At 55.4% G+C, this 9,914-nt stretch overlaps 3 protein-coding genes across 5 annotated transcripts in view; 1 reads left to right on the forward strand and 2 right to left on the reverse strand.

The window, feature by feature from the left end:
- The first annotated feature begins 301 nt into the window (after nucleotides 1–301).
- Nucleotides 302–4,052, forward strand: LAMTOR4 (late endosomal/lysosomal adaptor, MAPK and MTOR activator 4). 3 transcript variants are annotated; one of them, XM_008698409.2, is made up of 4 exons: nucleotides 302–454; nucleotides 947–1,027; nucleotides 3,229–3,346; nucleotides 3,705–4,052. In XM_008698409.2, the coding sequence occupies exons 1-4, from the start codon at nucleotides 452–454 to the stop codon at nucleotides 3,800–3,802; spliced, it is 300 nt and encodes a 99-aa protein (XP_008696631.1). In that variant the 5' UTR covers nucleotides 302–451; the 3' UTR covers nucleotides 3,803–4,052. The 3 variants fall into 3 exon arrangements, with proteins under 3 accessions (XP_008696631.1, XP_040490777.1, XP_040490776.1); XM_040634843.1 differs by having other exon boundaries at nucleotides 442–478; nucleotides 3,688–4,052; XM_040634842.1 differs by having other exon boundaries at nucleotides 442–478.
- Nucleotides 4,053–4,323: 271 nt separating this feature from the next.
- The window catches only part of TRAPPC14 (trafficking protein particle complex subunit 14), a 7,051-nt gene continuing 1,460 nt past the window's right edge, over nucleotides 4,324–9,914 (reverse strand). Inside the window, 8 exon segments of the mRNA XM_040634840.1 lie at nucleotides 4,324–5,114; nucleotides 5,226–5,419; nucleotides 5,654–5,808; nucleotides 6,371–6,456; nucleotides 6,458–6,529; nucleotides 6,616–6,698; nucleotides 6,830–6,977; nucleotides 7,083–7,203. Coding sequence (XP_040490774.1) covers nucleotides 4,961–5,114; nucleotides 5,226–5,419; nucleotides 5,654–5,808; nucleotides 6,371–6,456; nucleotides 6,458–6,529; nucleotides 6,616–6,698; nucleotides 6,830–6,977; nucleotides 7,083–7,203 — 1,013 coding nt within the window. The 3' untranslated portion in view covers nucleotides 4,324–4,960.
- Nucleotides 7,367–8,757, reverse strand: LOC121103741 (trafficking protein particle complex subunit 14-like). The gene is made up of 3 exons (XM_040634841.1): nucleotides 8,160–8,757; nucleotides 7,858–7,953; nucleotides 7,367–7,453 (listed from the first exon to the last, which is right to left on the reverse strand). The coding sequence occupies exons 1-3, from the start codon at nucleotides 8,568–8,570 to the stop codon at nucleotides 7,451–7,453; spliced, it is 510 nt and encodes a 169-aa protein (XP_040490775.1). The 5' UTR covers nucleotides 8,571–8,757; the 3' UTR covers nucleotides 7,367–7,450.

Consider the following 9,914-nt stretch of genomic DNA (forward strand, 5'->3'; position numbering starts at 1 on the left):
AGTAGCATCTGACTAGCTCTTCACGTGCTTTTATGTCATTTCACTAAGTTCTCACCCATAGTCACACCGGTGAGCAGTTTCGCCCAAGCTGAATGTCGACCCTCAGCGCGCAGGCGCACACCCTCAGCAAGGCCTCCTCCCTCGAGCCCCGCCCCTCCAGGCCCCTCCCTACGCCGACACGCCCCCTCCCCGCGAGCTCTGGGGCTGAGGGGCGGAGAGAGGGCTGTGACGGAGGGCCTGCCACCAATCCGCTTGCGTCTTCGGGAAGCGGCGCTCCGCACTGGCAGATTGAGGCTGATGATATACTCATGTTCCAATCCGCACTTTGGGGGCGGGGCTAAAGTCCAGGGGCGCAAGTCTGGAGGGGACCGCCTTGTGGAAGCACGTGACCGGGGACTGGAGCCGGAAGCTACCTATCTGATAGGGAGCGCCCCCAGCACCTAAAGCTGCGATGGTGAGTGAGGACGCATGCGCGGGAGTACGCGCTAGGGGTTCTGCATCCTTGTTTCCCAATCTTTTTGGTTCCCCGCACTAGGGCCTGTACTCCGCCCTTACCTCCTAACCACCCTGGGAAGCAGAAAGAATGGAGATGGGAGGGAAGGCGACGTAGAGGGCTGAAGAGGGATCTGTGCGAGGGTGTATGGGCGCTGGGGAGTAGTCTGCGGGGGTGGGGCGGGCCACCCGGGGAATTGGAGATGGGGTGGAGTGGGGGAAGGGAACAGTGGAGCTGCGGAGGCCAGCGGAGCCCAGGGTCAGAGGGTGAGGAAGATGGGAAGCTCAGCAAGATCAGTGTTGAGGGCTTTGTAGAGGAAAGAGGGTATGGAAGGGCTAGCTGGGGAAAGAGAACGTTTGGGGAGGCCTTGTCAAGAGAGACTTGGGTTTGCAAGTGAAGGGCATCTAGAGACATCCTGGCATGCTTTTCACTAATTGCATCTTTACCCACTAGACTTCTGCACTGACCCAGGGGCTGGAGCGAATCCCAGACCAGCTGGGCTACCTGGTGCTGAGTGAAGGCGCAGTGCTGGCGGTGCGTTCTGGGCAAGGGAGGGGGTCCACCAAGGACACATAGCCCCGTGATCCCTTTTAACATCGCCTAAGGTTTAGCCTAAGTTATCTCTATTCTAACTAGGTCTTAGCTATCATGCTTGGCAGATAGTAAGCTTTCAGTAACCAAATAAATCTCTGGAATCATAGTCTGGTAATTTTATTTATTTATTTATTTATTTATTTATTTATTTATTTATTTATTTATTCGACAGAGATAGAGACAGCCAGCGAGAGAGGGAACACAAGCAGGGGGAGTGGGAGAGGAAGAAGCAGGCTTATAGGGGAGGAGCCTGATGTGGGGCTCGATCCCATAACGCTGGGATCACGCCCTGAGCCGAAGGCAGGCGCTTAACCGCTGTGCCACCCAGGCGCCCCTAGTCTGGTAATTTTTTGAGGTAAAAGAGGTTTAATGACTTTAACAATGTCAGACAACTAGTTACAGGTTTGTTGATAACTGACATTATCCAGGTTTTCTCGAATATGTCTTTATTTGGCATTTATTTAAGAGGCTTTGTATTTTGTTTCATAGTACAATATAGTGTTAAGCTCTCTAGAAGTTTTTAATGGAGCTGGAGAGACAAGGCTTAAGGATAAAGTTGAAAGCAATGCAAGTGGTAAAGACTAGTGAAGGAGACCAGAAAATGAAGGATTCGACCCTTGTGTTGTAACTTACATTATGACAAGGAGACTCTTGGAGGAGCTAAGAATTCAGCTGGGCTTAAAGGATGGATGGTTGTGAACAGGCAGAAAAGGAAATTATTCAGGGTTGGAGTGGTGGGTTTGTGTTGAAAAGATTTGGAAAGGTTTGGAAACGGATGTGGTCAGGAAAGATCTCACTGTGGAGGACTTTCAAGGCTGGGATGACACATTTGGGTTAATCTTGAGGGTAAGAGGAGCTTTGAAGGGTTTCAAACAGAAATGTGAGCTAAGGGGGCGCCTGGGTGGCGCAGTCGTTAAGCGTCTGCCTTTGGCTCAGGGCGTGATCCCGGCATTCTGGGATCGAGCCCCACATCAGGCTCCTCCACTAGGAGCCTTCTCCTCTCCCACTCCCCCTGCTTGTGTTCCCTCTCTCGCTGGCTGTCTCTGTCAAATAAATAAATAAAATCTTAAAAAAAAAAAAAAAAAGAAAGAAATGTGAGCTAAGGAAATAGCTGAGCAAGATTATTCTATTAGATGTGAAGATAGGCCAGAAGGGGTGGGATTCAGAAGGTGGGGGCTGCTGCGAAAATCTAGGTATGAGACAGGTCTGGTGGCAGTGAGACGGAGTAAGGAGAGAAGAAATTTTAAAGGAAGAATCAATATATCTTGGTAATGACTAGAGATAGGTAATAGAGGAGACACTTCTCCATCTAGTAAGACTTTGAACCCAAGCCTAGAATGATGGTGCCTTAACAAACAGGAAATTAAGAAAGGAAGTGGATTGGGGAGGGGGTGAGTTAAGGAGAATTTTGATGACTTGACTTTAGACAGCAGTTAGTATATATTGCCAGGAGCTGTTTTGAGCACCTCACCAATATCTGTGTAATCTTCACAATGAGCCCATGGATAGGACTTGTCCCAATTTACAGATGAGAAAACAGAGGTACAGAATGTCCAAGAGAGCAAAGGGCACTGAATATGACCTAGGTGGGAGGTCCATGTTGACGAGGTGGGGAGAGGAAATTGAGACAGTCACCAGAAAAGAGGAAGCCAGGCCACAGTCACATCATTACCCAAGGGCTAGGTAGTAGGGAGGGGCTCAAGGATAAAGAGGATATTCGTTTATGTTTCGGATTCTGTAGACAGGGCAAAAAGTAGGTAGACTGAGGAAAAGAGGGGGCCTTGAACCTGTCAGTGGTGGGTGGGCACAGATGTTTGAGAATGGTTTTATCAATAAGTGGGGAGTGGGGGAGAAATCAAGTTTCAGCAATTAGGAAACAATGGTCAGTAAAGAAACGAACAAGGGTCACTGCTCACTGGGGGAAGCCCCATATTGTAAGGATGAAAAACAAGATGGTATCAAGAGGGGCAACAATATCATAGAGTTTCAGTCTTGTTTTTCCAAAAATGGAGGTGACCTTAGGGGTATTGGAAAGTTGAGAGGGAGAGGTTACAAATGCTAGAGCCAAAGTGACTTCCTAGAATTCTTTCCCAATTCTGTTCCCTAATTTCTGCCATCCTTCCTCCTCCCTCTGCATGCAGTCATCTGGGGATCTAGAGAATGACGAGCAGGCAGCCAGTGCCATCTCTGAGCTGGTCAGCACGGCCTGTGGCTTCCGGCTGCACCACAGCACGAACATACCCTTCAAGCGCCTGTCGGGTGAGCCTCAGCCCCTGCCCCCCTGGTGGTGGTGGTGGGAGGGGGTGGGGGTTGCCCCCAGAGGCTTCTCTTCTCAGGGAAAACAAAACAAAACAAAACACCTGTCTCCTGCCAACCTCCCACCATCTCCCCCTGGAGTCCCTGGTCCCTTTAGGATTCACCCCTGCATCAGAACTATGAGAAAGCAAGAGAAGGAAGGAGACATAGTGGAGCCCTCTTTACCTTCAAATCTCTGAGCCTTGAACTATCGAATGCCTTTGGCTTTTGATCCCACCAGTTTGTGTGACCCTAGAGTACCCCCACTAACTCTGTACTCCCTTCCCCCTCCTGGGCGGGGGAAGGTGTGTCTCCTCTCCAGTGGTCTTTGGAGAACACACGCTGCTGGTGACTGTGTCAGGACAGAGGGTATTTGTGGTGAAGAGGCAGAACCGAGGCCGGGAGCCTGTTGACGTCTGAGCCTGCCAGAGGGCAAGGGGCAGAGGTGGATTGGGTCCATGGGCCTCTGTGATGAGGAAGACGCAAACCTCCTCCACCTCTTTCTTGGCTTGCTGCTAGAACTAAGACTTTCTGCTCGCCCACCTCCCCACCCCTACCTGGAAGGGCAGAGGCTTGGGGACTTTGCACTGTGTCAAGGAGAGTGAGGGCAAGGTGATCTCCCTCTTCCCTCCCTCCCTCCCTCCTAATAAACATGAATCTGATGTTCCCAGGCCCAGGGATGTGTGTATGAGAGGGCGTGACAGGGGGTGGGGGGATATACCCCAAGTCTGTCTTCTGTCTTCTAGGGAGACAGTCACAGTCATGTATGTGGGCCCAGAGGGGTGGGGCAAGGCACCTGGGCATATAAAACTGGCAATCAGAGGCTAATATGGTAGGAAGGGAGCTGTGGGGAGCTACTTGGTGTGCATGTTGAAGGGAACCACTCTGAGCCCCTGGGGTCTCTGCTCCTGCCGCCAACACACAAACGAAAGTCATTCTTCTCCCTCCTGAACAGGCATTTAATAGTCTTACTTCAGTTGGAAGCAGTAGTTGGAGAATAAGTTACAGGAACAGACAGATCAAAAAAAAAAAGAAGAAGAAAGAAAGAAAAGAAAACCCCACACAACTTAAAGTGCTTCAGGCTGCAAACGTAAACATGAGGGGCAGGAGGAGGCCACCTGGCTTTCTCCCCTTTCCCCTGAGACAGGAGGGTCATTGTCGGGGTCCCTTTACCATCACCACCCTCTAATCTCAGCCCTGCGGGTGGGTGGGAGGGAGGGAGGGAATGTCAGAGGCAGGAGAGACAACTTAAGAGGAACAAGGAATACACTTTGTAAACTTAGAACCAGGGTACAGGGCGGGGGGCAAGGGAGCTCTTGGAGCCCCTGCCCTGGCCTCGGGGTGGGGCCAGCCCCCCCAGGGAGTCGGGGAAATACTGTTGGCTTAGTGCTGTAGCCATACCCGCCCATTTCACAGCTTCTTCCCTCGTCCCTCATCAGCAGACACAGACAGGCGGCCCTGCTGGGCCTCCTCATCCACGGTGGGAGGCATCCCAGGGGAGGCACAGTCTGGAGCGAGGACCCCCTCCAGGGGCTTTCGGTTTCTGGGAGTGTAAGACGGCAGAGAGTCCGCACGGTGCTACTTGACAGGCTCCACCACCAGGACCTTGCACTCACGCTTGGCAATCTTGTCCAGAGAAAGCACAGCCTTGTCCGGGGGCAGGTAGAGGGGGCGGCCCACAGGGGAGGCCACAGGAGGCGTGATGGCCCTGCGCTCCATCACGCTGCCCGACCTGGGGGAAGGCAGAGGCTGTGGGTTCCGGTCAGACCCCAGGACCCTTTCCTGCTCCCGCTCCAACTCCGGCCTCCACCGAGGCCAGCGGCACCCCTCCCACCTTCCATACCTCATGAGGTGGCTGCGGGAGGGCTGTTGGTGAGAGAAGGACTGAGAGCGGCCCAGGCTAGCCTGGTGTCTCTCCACCAGGTCCCGGACAGCAGGGCTGCTGGGGCTGCTCTTTCGAGAGAGGGGCCGGGCCTCAGGCGGAGGGTGGGACACACTGGCGGTGAACTGCAGCTTCAGTTTCATGTGCTGGCTCAGCTGGTGCAGGGGGACACAAGTCAGCACTCCAGCTCAGCCTCCAGGCCCCAGCCTGCCTTTCCAGTCAAGTTCCCCACTTGCCCCGCCAGTGTGGCATCGAAGTTCCACCTTCCCTCGGCCCCCGCTGCGTAGTACCACCCGTGGTGTTCTGTCCATAGTGGCTGGTGCCTCTGACTCCTCCCACCCTGACATTCTACATAACCCATCACACAGTCCAGTCCCTCCCCAGCCCACCTCGAAGAGCCCCGTCCTCAGAGCCTGGAAGGCCACACTGAAGGTGAGAGCGCTGCCCTTCCGGGAAAAGCCTAGGTTGTTGAGGGGAGTGTGGCAGACAATGGAGTCCAGGGCTGCCTGCATGGCCCGGCGCTCCTCCTCACACAGCTGCTTTCCTGGGGGAGACCGGGGGTGGGGTGGGGGGGGACAGAAACAGTCACCAGTAAACTCATCTGTACGGTGCTCCTCCGTTCGCAAAGGGCTTTCATGAGCACAGTCTCATTTGCTCCTCAGAGCCACTCTGGAGTAAACTCCGTATGTATCATCTTTTGCTGAACTTTATAAATAACAACAGCTAATACTTAACTGCGTGCTGAGGTTCATCCTGACCACTTCACTTATGTTAACCATAAATCGCCATAACAACCCCATGAGATATTATTTCCCCCCTTTTAGAGAAGAGGGATCTGAGTGAGCCTCAGAGAGACTAAGTGACTTACCTAAAGTCACACAGCTAGTGAATGGGAGAGGTAGAAATCAAACATACCAGGGAGCCCAGATCCAGGGTCAATGCCCTTAAAATCACAGTCCCACTGCTTCTCTAAGCTTTCCATCAGTGACACTATGGAGACCACCCAGGTACAGAGCTGAAGTAGCCTGCCACAAGCCACCCACCTCCATGACTTCCTTTCCCCTCCTCTTTTGGGACAAGGCCCCAGAGGCTGACAGCCCACCTACCAGCCTGTGCATGCTCCGGGGTCCACACAAGCCTCACAGCAAGGAAGTCTTGGAGATTGTTGAGCAGTGTGTAGGTGACCGNNNTCATAAGTCCGAACAGGGGACTCACAAGAGGCAGTCATCACAAAGCATGGGCGGTCCAGGCGGATGCTGGGCAGGCTAGAAGCAGTGAGAGAGGGAAGCGAGGCATGTGTTGCCAAACAGGTGAACAGGACGGTGCCCAGCGGGGAGTCCCACAAACTCACCGGTAGTGGGTGTAGATGCTCTGGGTGAAGGGCAGCTTTGGGGTAGACCACTGAACCACAGCAATCAGGGGAACTTCTAGGCCCTGTGGGAGAGACAAAAGGAAACATCACGTGCATCTGAGGTCCCCTTCCATCTTTTGTCATCCCCTGGCCTTTCCCTCCCACTGTTTTTTCTTAACCTTGCTCCTTGAGCATACCAGCCTCTTTAACTCACCTCCTTGGCCCCTTGAGGGGGTTGCTCACCCCCTCTCAGCTGAAATAGGAAGTTGTGTTCCTCCAGGGCACTAAGCTGGCAGGGGAAGCAGCCAGAGGTACCAGGGAGCCGGCAGAAGGAGCCCATGGAAACTTCCCCAGACTGGTGACTAGTTCAGCAGAAAGAGGGACAGAGCTTGGTCTTTTCATGCCAGAGCTCTTGGCCCTACCCCCCATCCCCACTTCGCAGCCCTGCCCCCTCCTCAGAACCTCACCAGACATTGTCCACCAGCAGCACAGAGCCGTCGGGCATGACAGGTAGATAACTAGCGTTGAAGTTTGGGAGAATACGGATATCCCAGATGGAAATTTCCTCCTGGGAGGAGCTGTTCAGCACTGTTGGAGGTAACCACCTCAGCTCAGCTAAGAGTACCTGGACCCCTCAAGCCCCGACTTTACCCCTCCAAAATTGACTGATCCCCACCAGTGTGCCCACAGTAACTGCCACCCAGTCAATGCCCTTGCTGCTACCCAAGACCTGAGCCACAGATCTGCTCACCCTTGAGCACGGTCAAGTGTTTTCCAGCCACAGTGAACTGGCGGCATTTCAGAACCGGAGGGGGCAGCAGAGTCAGCAGGGTGCTCACTGCAGGAGAGGGCCCAGGCAAGAACTGATGAGCTGGACAGAGACCTCACCTCCAACCCACAGTTCTAATCTTCCTCTGCTCCCCGGATCAGGCACTTGCCAGTATCACCCCTCCACTCTGGCCCCCAAATTCCAGACTCTAGCATTTATTCTCCACATTCTCCCCACCTTGGGCCTTGAAAGCACTCTGCTCCCCCCGGAAGGTCTCCCCAGGAGATCGGGTCTGCAGCAAGCGCAAGTAGCCTTGATCTCTGACCTCTGGTGCCTCAACCTCCCGTTTCCACACAGTCACTACAATCTGAGCACAAGGGGCACAGGACCTCGGTCAAGAGGAGAGCCAGCCAGCCCAGCCTTAGAAAGGGAGTCTGAATTAGGACAGCAGCCCCACCCCTTGCCAATCTTACCTTGGCCTTAGGTGTCCCTGGGGGCAGTCTATCCAGTGAAACGGTGAGTGGGAAGATGACCTCATCTGTGGACACAATTGGTTCCTCCACAGGCAGCTGGGGTTTGTGAAAGGGGTAAGAGGGCGGGAGAGTCAAAGAGGCAGCCTGCGGCGGTCCCTTTAAGATGTGATGTTCTCGGTTCTTGGCCTCTGCTCTACTCCGTCATCTGCCTCCTTCAGGCCCCCCAGCGTCCATCCCCTCCGGTCTCTGGAGCCCAGCAAACCGCCCCTCCGCCCTGTGCCGTGTCACCCCAAGCTCCTCACCGTGGTCGCTCCCCCTGAGGTAGCAGGGCCCGGGCCGTGGGTGAGGAGGGGGCTGCAGCCTCGAAACAACGCCCCACCGCCAGGATCCCCGCCCCCTGGGGGTTCGGGATCCTGGTCTGCGGAGCCACCGCCCCCGGGCGCCCCGCCTCCGGCGCTGACAGAGGCCAAGGCAGCCAGGGCCGTTGATAATTCTGCCCAGGCCCCTCGGGACCCCAAGCCCGAGCCGCCCCCGGCGCCGGACCCCGCTCCTCCCCGGCAGCGCAGCACCAGCAGGAAGCGGACAGTCTCCCCCAGGTAGAGATGGTTGCGCCGGGGCAGCGCCCGGTACCGGCCCGGGTCCCCCGCCAGCTCCGCGCGCGGCGGCAGCGGCACCGCCGGGAAATACATGGAATAGTCACACTGGGACTCCATGGGGCGGCGAGGACGGCGCGGGCGGGGGGCGAGGGGGCCGCTGGGGCGGGGCCCCGGAGTCCCGACACCCGACCGGTGCTGCGCGCGGCCGGGCCGGCCCGGGAGACCAGCCGGGACCGGGAACCGGGACAACGAACCCGGAACCGAGACCCCGCAGGGCCGGAACCGGGCTGCAGGGCCGATTGACTGGAGAGAAACCGGAAGCGGAAAGGAAGGGGCGTGGCCTCTGAGGCCCCGGAATTTGTGGGTGACCGGACCGCTGGGGAGAGGGGCGGGGTCCGGCTGGGGTTAGGCTGCAGTAAGAAGGGTTTAGGAGAAACTACAGGACAGGACAGATTTCTTAGAGAAGAAATATTAAAAGAACCCCCTCCAACTCCGCTTCTCCCAGGAAGATGCTCCATTCTCTCCCCTTTCCGCCCTACATAAAGCAAGTCAAAGGTTCAAATTATTTATTCATTCAACAAACATTTCACAGTGAAATGAGCATAGTCCAGAACCAAATAATTCATAGAGAAATGGACGCATTATTCCAACCCACACGTTCCAAATTTTGTCTTGCCTACTCCATGATTTGCTCCTCCGGGGGAATCTTTGAGAGTGCTATAGGGACCTCCCAGGGGGGTTGGAAAGGGGAAGGGGGGAAATGGGCGACGGGGGGGGGGCGGTACTGCAAGGAGCTGAATGCCTGGAATGCCTTGGCACGGGCTGGAAGACTTGGTGCCCACATCTGTGCAAAGTTTCATTCAACCTCTAGGGCACAAACATGCTTTCAGAGGGAAGCAGAAGTGGCATCTGGCCGCCCCATACTCAGTCGTGTGTGCCCACGTAGCTTCGCTGCTCTTCAGCCTAAGACTTAGTGGTCTGATGCCTAGGGGGAGAGTATCCTTGAAGTCTTAAGGGGCAGAGAGACTGTTGGGGGAAACTGCTTGGCATCTAGCTTGTCCTTGTACTGTAGCTCAGGGGTAGCCAGACGCTCACACTCCTCCTGGTCTGCGAGGCTCAGTCCACTCCGAAGTACGTAGCCCAAAACCTTACCTGACCCAAACTGGAAAGGGCGGAACCGTCGGTCAGTGATATATTTGGGGTCTAAAGCCTCACCCCCCTCTAGACAATGTTTAGCCAGGGCCTCTCGGCGAGCCCGGAGCTCTGCCACAGCACTCTCCAGCCGGCTCTGGCCGTATTGATTTATCCGTGCCCACAGACTGTGGTTGAAGTGAACGTAGAGAGCCCAGTCCAGGTGGTTCCAGGCTCGGGCCCGTGCATTCAGCTGCCTGTCCTCAGCGGTCACTCCACCATTGCTGACAGCGCCTCTGCCCTGCTCACCCCCAGCCTGGGCGTTGTGCA

The sequence above is a fragment of the Ursus maritimus genome, unplaced genomic scaffold, assembly GCF_017311325.1.
Source record: "Ursus maritimus isolate PB19 unplaced genomic scaffold, ASM1731132v1 scaffold_2, whole genome shotgun sequence".
NCBI classification, from domain to species: Eukaryota; Metazoa; Chordata; class Mammalia; order Carnivora; family Ursidae; genus Ursus; species Ursus maritimus.